General features: G+C 36.5%; 1 protein-coding gene across 1 annotated transcript in view; it reads left to right on the top strand.

Moving 5' to 3' along the window:
• Positions 1-13,359, top strand: part of CFAP43 (cilia and flagella associated protein 43) — an 84,604-nt gene that overhangs the window by 25,374 nt on the left and 45,871 nt on the right. Inside the window, exons 7-12 of the mRNA XM_054581751.1 lie at positions 351-418; positions 2,146-2,277; positions 4,777-4,893; positions 6,830-6,910; positions 10,099-10,247; positions 11,774-11,877. Of these exons, the coding sequence (XP_054437726.1) occupies positions 351-418; positions 2,146-2,277; positions 4,777-4,893; positions 6,830-6,910; positions 10,099-10,247; positions 11,774-11,877 (651 nt within the window). The remainder of the gene's footprint in view (positions 1-350; positions 419-2,145; positions 2,278-4,776; positions 4,894-6,829; positions 6,911-10,098; positions 10,248-11,773; positions 11,878-13,359) is intronic.

Below are 13,359 nucleotides of genomic sequence, written 5' to 3'. Positions count from 1 at the left end.
ATGATAATAATACAGTTTTTCTTCCTGACCTCTTAAAATCTCTGACAATGTTTTCCTAAGAAAGAAAATATACTTGCTAACTAAATCTGCAATATTAGTTGCACAGATCTGATGATACCGACCTTAAAAAAACTCTTGTGATTTACATCAGTAATAATTGCTAAGCAGCTTTTGTGATTCATTACTTGGGAAGCATCATAGCACATATTCTAATATGAAGCTGGTTTTTTGGGAAAAAAAAGATTGCAAAGAAATAAGTAGTCTTAGGAAATCAAATGAGATGAAGTACTTTGTATTGCACTTTTAATTGTATCATCCGTTTTACCTTGTTTGTTTGTTTTTCTCAAAAGATGGAAGAAATCTTGTCAGCCCGCTCACCATGGTGTATCAGAAGGGAGGTGTTCTTGCCTCTGGAATTGTAATGTATCTTTTTCTTCAAAATTAATTGCTTTCAAGAAAATATACAATTTCCATTTGCTCTCATTCACTGTTATGAGCCATTATTTGTGATATTAGGTTCTGTCAGATTATTAATTTGTTTCCTTCTTGAGTGCTATTATAAAACTTTTTATTATGAGAATTTCAAATGTATATGAAAGTAGTGATCACAGGATAATGAACTACCGTATCTTATTACAAATAAGCAAAAATAAAAATTTAAAAATCCATGTTTCCTCCAAACACCTAGTATCGTAACCCTATTTCCTTCTTGTTTGTGCACTTAATGTATTAAGTTTTCAGACACAAATGGGACCTTAGCCTCCTGTGTGTGCCCACTTCATTTACCTGTATCATACTGTTATTGTCCACAATAGAATTAGTATTGATAACCATCATTTACTAGGTGCTTATTTTGTGTCAGGCACTATTCTAAGTGTTTTCTTTGTATTATCTTATTGTTCCTTTTTTAAAAATTTACTTTTTATTGTATTTTTATTACCATTTATCTCCCCTCCACCCTCATAGCGACCCTACTGAGTAGGAACTATGGATGACTGTTGATGAAGGAACCAAGTCTCTCTGAGTTCCCTCAGTCTCAGCAGGTCTGAAAAGGGGTCAGACCATGTTACGTTGCCATGCTGTGGTAATTAGTGTTACCGTGTAGAGCTGACCACATGAAGATCCCAGATCTATCGGTAGCTGTCCTGAGACTACTGTTAGCTTTGTGTCTTCTGTGGCCACAAACCACATCTCCAGGACCCTGAGGGCAGCTAATCAATGCTGCCAGGGTGAGAGATGGAGCTTCACCAATGAGAAACAACCTGGAGCTCATAAACCTATACTCATCACATAATCCCATCCCCCAACCTTGCAATGGACTACCCCCACCCTCCTACATTTAGTTTGCATTTGTGGCCATGGTATTTTCTTTAAACTAATTTAAAGAAAGGATGAGAGCACCTGCTCTGGTGAGAGATACAGAACAATGATAAGAATGATGAAATCACCTTGCCTGTTCCCCACCGAGTTGGAACCCAGCCATCTCACAAATGCTTACTCTTAGTTATAATGGGGTCTGCTCTAGAAATTATGGATGAATTTGACCAAAGCCTCTTCACTATAGTAGACATACCTCAAATTCCTCTTGAAAGTAGTTAAACTCACCTAAATCTGTTCATATTCAACCAACTAACCAACTAACTCATTTTACTGGATACTTGAAGAATATAAAGGAAACAAACAGCACACTCTGTACCTTTGAGTCATTTAGGAAGACAAGAAATTCCGCATAACAATGATTAAAGAACATACATTAAGACTAGTGTTTTTTGAAGTAAGGAGACTGCTATATACACAAACCACACAATAGACTCTGCCTCACTTTCCCCACCTCCTGTATAATAAAGAATGTGACAAGGAAATAGATGCTAGGAAAGTTCAAAGAAAGGTTAGGTCACTAAAATTTTAGATAATTGCAAAATATGTCACAACTGAGAGAAAATTGAAGCTTGACCAGGAAATATGGCTAAAAGTTGTCTAAAGGGAAGAAGATGAGGTATTGTATATAATATAAATATAGATAGTGATTCTAAAAATGAACAGTAAGTGATAATCAATAACTCTTAGCTTGTCTGATAAGGAAAGTATACTATGCATTGACTGAGACTGATTTTCTGCGTTTATCTCATTGTTTTTGGTCTCTAGGATGGCTTTGTATATTCTTTTATTATTAAAGACTCAAATTACAGAGTAGAGGATTTTCTTCAGGTTGAAGAGCCTTTGGAGTATTTGATGTTTTCTCCCAGTTACAAAATGTTGCTTATGCAAACAGACAAGGTATGCTAGATGGTGATTTCTTGGTATGCAATTTTCAGATATTATTATCATCATTGCATCACAGGAATGAAGGGTAGGGCATAATGATGATACTCTCCAAGTCAAGGCTTTTTAAAGCTGCACATGAAAAAAAAAAAATTTAAATCGCTTTACTAATAAAGGGAATTATGTTTGGTTTTGTGCCTGTAACTGAAGGGACAAGGAGCTCATCTGAATCCAGGAGCTCCCATAGAAGCCGCTGGCCTTGCTTTTCCACCATCTCTTGGCTCTGTTCCTCTCTGCTGTCTCCTTTTCTATACAGGCTCACCACGATGATGTCAAACAAGGTTCCTGTAACTCTAGTTTATATTTCTATCTTTTTGTTGACCATGGTAGAAAGATACCACATAGAAAAAATGTCCTTGAATCTAGACTCCTTGTACTAATTTGGGTCACCTCTCCCATCATGTGTCAGTTGCTATGTCCAGATGGATTCTAAGCTCTGATTGGCTGGGCCTACCCTTGGACCCTGGATAGTCAACCCAGCAAAACATAGACTGAGATGGGAGTGATGAGTGGTTCTCTAAGGAAAATATGTGTTCTGTAAGACAAGAAGAGAGGGGAACAAACAGGATAACAGCAAATGTCCACCTCAACTATACTATTAGAAAGACTCCCAATTAATGGAATGACCTTCGAAGGCCAGGGTTAGCAGCGGTTTATATTGTTAGGCAATAATTTTAGATGAATTACAAACAAAGTTCAATGCTTTTCTACCTCAAAAAAGTTCAAATTTAAATTAGGAAAGAATTCAGTTTCTGATAATTACAAGAAGTTAAAACAACTCTACTAACTATATCTTAATAAATGAGAAATAAATGACAAATTTAAAATATTTAGAACAGGGAATAATAATAACAATAAGGTAGCATAACAGAAGGTAGAAAGACTAAATAGAACTTCTAAAAAACAAAAATATACTAAAAAAGTAAAAATTAAATGAGTATGTCTAACAGAAATGGGACACAGCCAGAGAGAGAATTAATGAACTGGACAGTAGATTAGAAGTTATCCAGAATATAGCCCAAAGCCTCAAAAGGTAGGACACACAGAAGGGAGGGTATGAGACATGAATGATACAATGAAAAGATATAACATATGTTTGATTGAAATCCCAGAGAGAATAAAGAGTGTGGCAGAGGCAATACTAAAAGACATTTTTCAGAACCGATTAAAGACATGAATTTACTAATTCAAGAGACCCAGTGAATCCCAAGCAGGAGACATAAAAAAGATATCTGCACTTAGATTTAACATAGTGGAATTGTTGAAAACTAAAGACAAAGAGAAAAATCTTAAAAGAAATCAGAGAGAAAAAGGTTATTTAAAAAGAATTTCGATTAGAAAAACCACTGACTTCTATGTGACAATAATATAAGTAAGAAATAGTGAATACATCATCCATGTAGTGCTGGGGTTAGCGAACTATGGTTGGATTCTCTAGTAAAATGTAAGCTCCATGAGGGCAGGGACTTTTTGTCAATTTTGTCCTCTGATGTAGCCCCAGCATCAAGACCAATATCCGGCACAGTGTACCCACTTAACACAGGGTCCGGCAGAAGTAACACCTGCTTGAGTGTGGTTGGTAGGGTAATAATATGGGTGTGATAATTTATAGTTTTAATTTGAATATTTCACCTAAAATGTCATATGGTGTGCTCGAACATGATATTGTTATGTTACAGAATTACACATTTACTATTTTGTAATAAAAGATTTTGTAATAAAAAGGGGCATTATTTGTGCCAGACCCTGTATTTGTTGAAATGATGAATGAAAGGTAAAATCAATAAATATCTACCAGATTTTAGAGTCTACAAAGTTTTATTTTTTATATAAATAAGAACAAAAATATTCATGTTTAACTCAAACTTAAAGAACTTGTGATTAGTAGACAGCAAACTACCTACTGCTAGTTAAGTGACCATACCATATTACAGTTACTTGTCTGGGATGCATAATTTAAAGAATAAATTTTTTTTCCAGAAGTGAATTTCAGAGCCGAGAATTCATAAAGTGACAGCTTTGACCCCCATCTTCACAATTTCCACAAAGGCTTATTAAAAGTTTTCATTAGTGCCCTCCATGATCTAGTATGTGATAAGACGTAGTTCATCTTAACTTTTCTGGTTTTCCACATATTTCAAATTTTCTGCATCAATAATTAGAAAAAATATTGTGTTACATTTTACGACTTAAAAAATGAATGCCTGGAATTGAAGAAAAGAATATAGTGTCATGTATTGATTATTATAAATGATGAATTAATAAACAAACAGTAAACGTTTAGATTTTAAGTTCCACAAGGTCAGGGCCTTAAGGAGTTGATCTCTAATATTCCACCACCCAGTCCCATATACTGCCTTGCTCACAGGAGGCATTTGATAAATATTTGTTGAATTGCTCACGCACCAATTACATCTATTCTCCTTTTTTTTTTTCCTTTTGGTACAATTAAAGGGATCTGTTTATATTTACACTTTTGGTGAGGAGCCAACCTTGGATAAAGTCCTCAAGGCTTGTGATGGGAAGTTTCAGGCAATTGACTTGATCACACCTGGAAACGAGTACTGCATGGTGAGGAATACTGCCTGTGCCACAGTAGGGTTTAAATGCAGACAGGAGGTAGAGGTTATTCCTGAAGATGAGATAGAAAAGCCAACCATTTTTATCATCAAATACTCCCCACCCAGAATGCCATTATCATATTGAAACTCCGTAATAGTAAGTCTCTGTAAATGGCCACGGCAATTGAAATTTTAGGAGCCATTTGGTTTATAGTCACCATACAAACTTTCCAATCCAGACCTTTAAACACATTCATTGCTAATGAGTTATCAACACTCATTAACCTATTAGTATTTACCCTCTCTCAGAGTAATGCAGCCCCATCTGAGGATGAAAATAAAATAGTTGCAATGCAAAAAACGGGAATTTGGTCTAGTTAGAAATAAAACAACCTACCCTTTACATTTAGAAAAGAACCTTTTTTCTAGGTGTTTCACTATTTACCTATTGTTTATCTCAAGAAACATATTTTACTTTTCATATAATTTATTAGCAAATCCATTAAGATTTTGAGAGTTTTGGCAAATAAAAAACACATAGATTGTGGAATAGTTACATTTAGGTTTTCTTCCAGTCTTAAAGTTATGATTATGTGATTTTTTCACCCAGATATCCTCTGATAAGCATTATGTATATTCTTACAGTTGTTTCAACTCAGTTAAAAATTCCATACAAGAGTTTCACATTTAGGGTTTAGATACTTGATCCACATTTTCATGTTACCCATTCTCTAGTAGTCAAAAAACAGAATTAAATTGTACCACATTGTAGTTACTTTAAGCTGCTTTCAGTCTTGATCCTGTGAAAGAGTAAATATTATTTGTAAAAATGAACAATATGGACTTGAGTTTTCCATTCCGGCATGAAAGGAGACTTAAAAAAAGAAAAAAGCTGAATGAACTTAAAACCAGCAGCTCTTCTCAAGTTTGTCAGAGAACTGAGGTCGTAGGGAAGACCACTGCTCCCCAAATTATAGAGACAGACAGGCAGATCCACAGCTTAGGGAACAGATGCCCAGAAGCAGAAACCACCCTAGAGCCAGTACCGGGGCAGGGATGGCGGGGGACTGCAACTGAACAGTATGCACATCTCAGGTCTTATTTAAGAAACCTCATGGAAATTCAGACAGCAGGGGGACCAAAACAAAAACACAGGAAGAAGCAACCAAGATGTCCTTCAATAGGAGAATGAATAAACAAATTGTGGTACATCCATGCAATAGAATATTATTCATCACTAAAAAGAAATGTGCTATTAAGCTGTGAAGAGACATAGAGGAAACTTAAATGCATATTGCTAAGTGAAAGAAGCCAATTTGATAAGGATGTGTGATTTCCTCCATATGACATTCTGAGAAAGACAAAACTATGGAGACAGTAAAGAAATCAGTGGTTTCCAGGGGTCCAGTGGGGAGAGAGGGAGAGAAGGGTGACGAAATGGAGCAGGGGATTTTTAGGGCGGCAAATGTACCACATCGATACAAGGTGTCAATGATACGGGAATTGGATGTAAGGGGGAGGAGATAGGTCTTTGTGCTTTCTGTTCACATTTTCTGTCATCCTAAAATTACTCTTAAAAACAAAGTCTATTAATCAAATAAATAACAATGTACGATTTCCTATTTCTAGGTTTATTCTCTAGGCAATAATCCTCTGAATTTTCAAGTAATTTTTATTTCAATTATGTTAGAAAATAATCTTTATTTCACTTTTGTAATCCTAATTAGTTTTTATGTTACATAAGTCATATTAAAAATAGTAGTTAATATCTGTTAAAATCAGAAGTATTGGTGCTGAGATTGTGAAATAATTATAATCCTCATAAGAAGAATAAAGTTCTACACTAAATAATCAGAGTGGCAGGTGTACTAGAAAGGGATTTAGAACATCCTTCCAACACAGAGTCCTGTTTTCCATTTAGGGTTTTATTTCTCTTTCTCTTACAGACACTCACACATTCAGGGGAAGTTTGCGTTTGGTGCATAGAGGATGGTGCTTGTGTCAGCAGGATTTATCTGAACACCCCAGTAAGTGTGCCTTATTAATGGACTTTAAAGAAATGTTGAATTTTACTCTAATCTACTTTTGCATATTCACCTGCCCGTAGTCTGGGGCCATACTTGTTTCAGATGCCTTATAGCATTTTTACCTTACATATTTAGAGTTTCTTGTGCATAAAGTATGTTCCACAGCCCAGAGGATGGAACTTAAGGTTCTACATTGGTATATAGGAAAAGACAAGTTTTTTTTGTGGTTGCAGTTATTCTGAACTTCTAGTGGTAAATCTCCCATTCGTGCAGTAACTTCATCATGGATTGGCAGGGTCTCTGCTCCACTCGGTCTCTCAGGGTGACAGGCTGATTGAGGCGCCACCAACTAATAACTCCTTAGTGCCAGGGTTATGGCGAAGAAAGTGCCAGAAGTTCTTGAATTAACAATTAAGTGCTTTTACTCAAAGTAAAATATCCCCTTGGTAATAACTAGTTAAATAGCCCCATCTAACCTCAAGGGGATTAGTTAGAAATGAAAGAAAATTGCCACTGTAAGCAGCTTGAGCCAAAAATTAAAAAGTAGGGTTATTGGGTCAATCAACTATAATGTGTATAATTCGGCCTCAGGTAAGGCTCAATTCACCTGTGTACTGTTTTTACTTTCACCTTGGCTTCATTTAGTGGTACCCAAATGCTGCAGGTGCCAAGCTCACATCAGACCATCAGGAAAGAGTGCCTACAGTGAGAAGAGGAAGAGAAAAGAAGTATCTCCTTTTTAGAAGCCTATTACATACCTTCTAATGTCTTAATAACACCTCTGAACTGTGGACAAGGGGATGAGAAATGCTAATTGGCTTAAGTTCAGCCCTGGAAATGGGAGTCAGGTCTATTCCACTCAACCTGAAAATAAGAGAGAGATAGATTCTCAATGGATATTCAAAAATTTTCTAGTAGTTATGGGAAGGTAAAGTACAGTATAGGGAATATATTAAAAAATATTGTAATGACTCTGTGCGGTGCTAGATGGATACTTGAAATATTGGGGGATCACTTTATAAAGTATGGGATTATCTAACCACTATGCTGTACACCTGAAAGTAATACAAAATAATGTTGACTGTGAACTGTAATTGAAAAATAAAATTAAAAAAAATTTGGAAGCAAGGAGGCTATATAAGTCACGGGTGGCAAACCACAAGTTCTCATAACACCTGCCATAAGGTGATACCATTTTTTTCTGCCATTTTTACAGTTCCCTGTGATTTTACATAAAATAGGATTTTAAAAACATAAAAGGACCCAGGAACAATGATAATTATCTCTTCTTAAATTATCATCATTTTCTATATTATGCTGTTTTAGATGAGCCATGGATTTTGGCGGTAGGTAGGGAAATTACAATCCTTTCCATTATAAAATTAAAATCTCAGTGATAAAATAAGATGAAGCATCATATCATATATAAGAAGATTACAAAATAAAAAAGACACATAATTTAATAGGATAAATAAAACTCACCTCAAAAGGTAAAGATAAAAATTCTTACCTAGAAGACTGAATTATGAGTAGACTCCATACCTGTGACAAAGGCTTGTATGTATTTGTTTCCATTAGAATTACTAGAACTAGGAAAGATATTTAAAAAGTTCATCTGATCACATCTCCTTTTACAGAAGAGAGACATACAGATCTGACCACTTATGCAAGGGGCTGCATAATCAAGACTTGCCTTCTTCTTGGCTAAGAAGGGAAATAGGCACCATCAGATGGCCTGCTTTCTGCTTTAGAGATCTTCCCTTCACCTGATCAGAGGGGAGAGATTTGGACAACTTTCATAGTGAATTCATCAAACCTTCGCTGAGCTTCAAACTAGGCATGGCACACCCATGCAGTTCTGCGCACACTGGGGAGAGTTGGCAGTTTTTCCTCAGTGGAGGATACTGCTGCCCTGTGGGGAATTGATAGGCTGGGGCCAGATCTCCCTGCCTGTACCCACGACTGTGTTCCCATGAATGTTTTAGGCAGTACTGCAGAGAGAACCCAGCCCAGCACCATGATAGCAGGATACCAGGACACTACTGGCTGCTTCCCTTGATGTCATCTGGAAGGATGCATAAGACCCCTCCAGATATTGCTGTACATTTTTAGCCTAGCCCACCATTGCCCTGGAATAGAGAATAATTTCAACTGATTATTATGAGAATTCACACCACACACACACACACACATGCACACATGCATTGAGAGGTCCCATAAAGTCTTTCAAGTTAAAAAAAGAGGGAAAAAACCCTCGCTATTTTGTTTCTGGTTTCACACTGAGATACCACTGAAGACTCAGCCAGAATCAATTGGAAGACTCAATTTTAAAACTAGAATACAAACCTGCTTATTTGGGAAACTGCATTTTAATGGGTCAGGGCACCTGAGTTCTGACCTGAGTTTTGTCACCAGCTAAGAGATCCTGGGGCAAATTGCTGCCCTTTTCTTGGCCTCTCTTTTCTATTCTCCAAAAATGATTATCTCCTAAGATCTTTTCCACTTCTAACATTCTATGATTTTATTCGAAACAACCTACAAAGTTCAATTTATAGAGAAATGAATCTGGTTTCTTAAGGGTCACAAAAGCAAATTTATTCTCTTAGACATTATATTCTGTAAATCATTGTGAGAAAAGCAGGAATCTGTGATGCATTCTTTGGTGACTGAATATGTAGCCCAGTGATAATGGTTATTTTTTGAAGTCCTCTTCAGTCATACCAGCACCCCAGGATCTACTATTACCCAGCAGATGAATGATGATTTTAAAAAATCTTTAACATTCTATAAAGATGTCCAAAAGGTGCTAGGAATTTCTTTTAAATTTCTTATTTTATTTTTCATAATTATTGGTGTAATTTTATAATCATTTAGGGATAAAAATAAAGCCATGACTTAAGTTCAATAAATGTCTTCATATTTTTATCATTTTAAGTTTAGGATAAAAGAATAAGATGTACAAATTCCTGTGACTTATTACATAATCGATTAGCTCAGGAATACTGAACATATAATTTGTCATACCACGCAACACTGGCCACTCTTCTCAAATTCTGCAGGCTATTCAAATAAACTAGAATTCTGATATGTGGGAGAGCTAGCCTCCTGTGTGTGTGTGTGTGTGTGTGTGTTTGTTTGTTTGTTTTTGGCACAGTGAAGTTAAGCATCTGGGGGTTTCTTTTTAACAGACAACAGTTCTGGCTTGTTCTCCCTCCTCCCTGTCTGCAGCAGTGGGGACTATGGGCGGCTCTGTCCACTACTTTGACATCCGGGACGCCAAGTCCGCTCAGCATGTTCAAAAGGCCTTTCTCTCGGGATCCTCCATCCAGCACCTCCTGTACGTACTGTCTGCTTCCGCCAGCGACTTTGTCAGACTGGTCTGTTGAGAATTCCAGTGAAGCCATAATTCCTTTACATTTTCAGTTTTACATGTTTTGTTTTGGAAAGGAATATATTGACTTGGTTCAATGTTCAAAAAGTACAAAAGGGCATGTAATAAAAGATGTTTTACCTTTGTCCCTGAACACCCAGTTCTCCCTGGAGGCAGCCTGTTACCAGTTTTTCATGCCTTTTTTGCAGAGATATTTATCATAAACAAGCAAAAAGATAAGTATTTCCTTTTATTTACACAAATAATTATCAAGCACTTAGAGTGTGCCAGGCACTTCTATTTTATTAACTTTATGAAATAGAGACTTGTATTGTCTCCACTTTACAGATGAGGAAGATGAGGCACAAAGAGTTTAAATAACTTGCTTAATATTACACAGATATAAATGGCAAATGTCAGGATCTGAACTCAGGCAGCTGGGCTCCAGAGTCATTGCCTTTGCTCTAATATATACAATGTTCTGTATCTCATTTTTTTTTCCCACTTAATAGTGAATTTGTAAGGATGTCTTCTATCAACACATAATCTTCCTCATTCTTTTCTACAGCTACATAGTATTTCATTATATGAATATACTATCATTTTTAAAAGACAGTATATCAGTGGGCATTTAGATGATATTAAATGCTTTGAAGCAAGGCTTTTAAGAAGGCAACATAGAGACATTGATTTTGGACTCATGTGCTACTGTTCTTTCTTTTGTTAATTTATCATAGTCACAGGTATAATAAGAACTGACATTTGTGTCCAGTGACACACTGCAGCTTATTGAATGTGATCCTCACTCCACTAGCTAGGAAGGTATTATTATGCTTGTACCTATTCCACAAATGAGGGAATTCAGGTTCCAAGAGATGAAAAGAAGCGTTTCCCGGGAGATGACCCAGCTGGCACCCGGGGGAGTTGGCTTCCCACCTGCGCTGTCCCTGCAAACTCTGCTGCCCCCAGCTCAGGGGGAAGGACCTGTAACCTCCCTCTGGTTGCAGCCACCTCCTCTGTACCACAGCTTTTGTTATGTCTTCTTTCTCAGATCCTTCTCACTTATCCTAATTTGTATTTCCCCACTTTTTCTAATTTGATGAAGAAGTAGAAACATTTCACTACATTTCTTCTTCCTCCTGCCAGGTATTGGCGCTGAAGGGCACTGAAATATGCTCAACACCAATTTGAGAATTGCTTATTTCTACTTGAAATATCTAGAAAGCTCTATGGTCATATTTCATTCACTTATGACAAAATAGTTGACCATTTTCAGTGAATCTTTTTGACTGTGTTGTAATTTGGAAATAACATTAGCCTAGAATAGAATGATTACATTTTTATGGAATCACTTGGCTTTTATAAGGTCAGATAATATTGAAAATCACAGAGCATAAGAATGACTGGTTTTGAATGCATCTCTGTGCTGTCATTGAAGAAATGTTTACCATTTTATCAGTGGAACAAGTAAAATCAGACTTCTTCTTTTCTAGTTATGACCAGCGAGGAATGTATCTATTAGCTGGAACATCAGAAGGATACGTCTTTGTTATCAATGCCAACCCCTCAAGCTCCTTTGAGATTCTTGGATTCATAGGTACTACACAGAATGCTTATTAATTTAAAATATCGGCCACTTTATTCCAAAGAATTTAAGGTGGTGAAAATGGGGATATAGTGAGATAATTTTTGTGGCATGTTTTCTAAAAGTGAAACATTTAAAAAACAGAAGTTACTTCAGAGAATTCCCATATCATATTTAGAAATTTTTGGTATATCTGCTCGGTGCATAGTTGATACTAAATAAATTTTCTTGAGTCAAGCATAAATTAATTAATGAAATGGCTAAATATATCTAATGTTCTTACAAAGAGAAGTTGGATTATTTATCCCTGAAATATTTTTAAAGATAATATTTGGTCTTTATTTAATAAACTTATCTAAAGAAAGTTTTGTGACATGAATCTTCAATGTTTCCTCTTTAAATAAAATGATAGCTATCTCTTTTAGTAATATTTATTTAAATGCCCAGGTACATTACAGATCTGGTAAGCGAGATAGCACTTACATGATAAACAGTAAGAACGAATACATTCCTCTCTGACTTTTAAGTACTAAATGCATGTGTCTATGTACCCCAGATATATACTTTTAAATCCATTATTGATTTTTAAAAATTATCGAGTACCTACTGGGAATAAAATACTCAATCTAGGCCCTGTGCGGCATGGGAAGGTCAAGGAGACAATTTAGTGTAGGAGGAATGAGCAGAGGGCTGTGTAGGCTCAAAGGAAGAAGCAACTCTGCCAGGTGTGAGGAAATGAGTAGGGATAAAAGGAGGCACTAATAGAGGGGTGCAGAGGATAGGGGCGAATTTTCTGAGGGTTTAGAGTAGTGGAGCATGGGCCATGTTAGTATTTTATCTTGAGATAAAAGTCGGAGCAAAAGCGCTTGGATTGGTAAGAGGTCTGGTGTCATAGGTAGACAGAAGTGTTTACTAAATGATGATTATGGCAATGAAGTCTGAGAGAAGACACAGGATCTTGAGTATCATTCCAAGGAGTCCAGACTTAGTTCTGTGGTTAAACCAATATCATCAGGTTTTCAGATGGGACTAGAGTGATTTGACTGAGTTTTTCAAGAATGACTCTGGCACAAGTGTGAAGGATGGGACAGAAAAGCAAGAGAATGAAATAAAAAAGAAATGAGCCAGGCAATCATTCTAGTAGTCCAGGCACGAGGCCCTATTAATCATGACAAAAGCCAACATTTATTGAGGGATTCCAGTGTTCTTAAGCACTGGCATGTGTTCATTTATTTAATTCTTTTCTTTTCAAGGTTTTATTTATTTATTTTTAGAGAGCAGAGAAGGGAGAGAGAAAGAGAGGGAGAGAAACATCAATTGGTTGCTTCTGGTATGTGCCCCAGCCAGGGACTGAACCCACAACCCAGGCATGTGCCCTGACTGTGAATTGAACTGCTGACCTTTTGATTTCCTGGTTGAGCCCAACCACCTGAGCCACACCAATGTGGACAATTTATTTAATTCTTACCGACGCACTTTTATGAGGAGGGGACT

This window comes from Pteronotus mesoamericanus, unplaced genomic scaffold (assembly GCF_021234165.1).
Source record: "Pteronotus mesoamericanus isolate MK-2021 breed Mesoamerican mustached bat unplaced genomic scaffold, CSHL_Meso_final contig_657, whole genome shotgun sequence".
NCBI lineage: Eukaryota > Metazoa > Chordata > Mammalia > Chiroptera > Mormoopidae > Pteronotus > Pteronotus mesoamericanus.
This window is presented reverse-complemented; position numbering and strand designations above follow the sequence as displayed.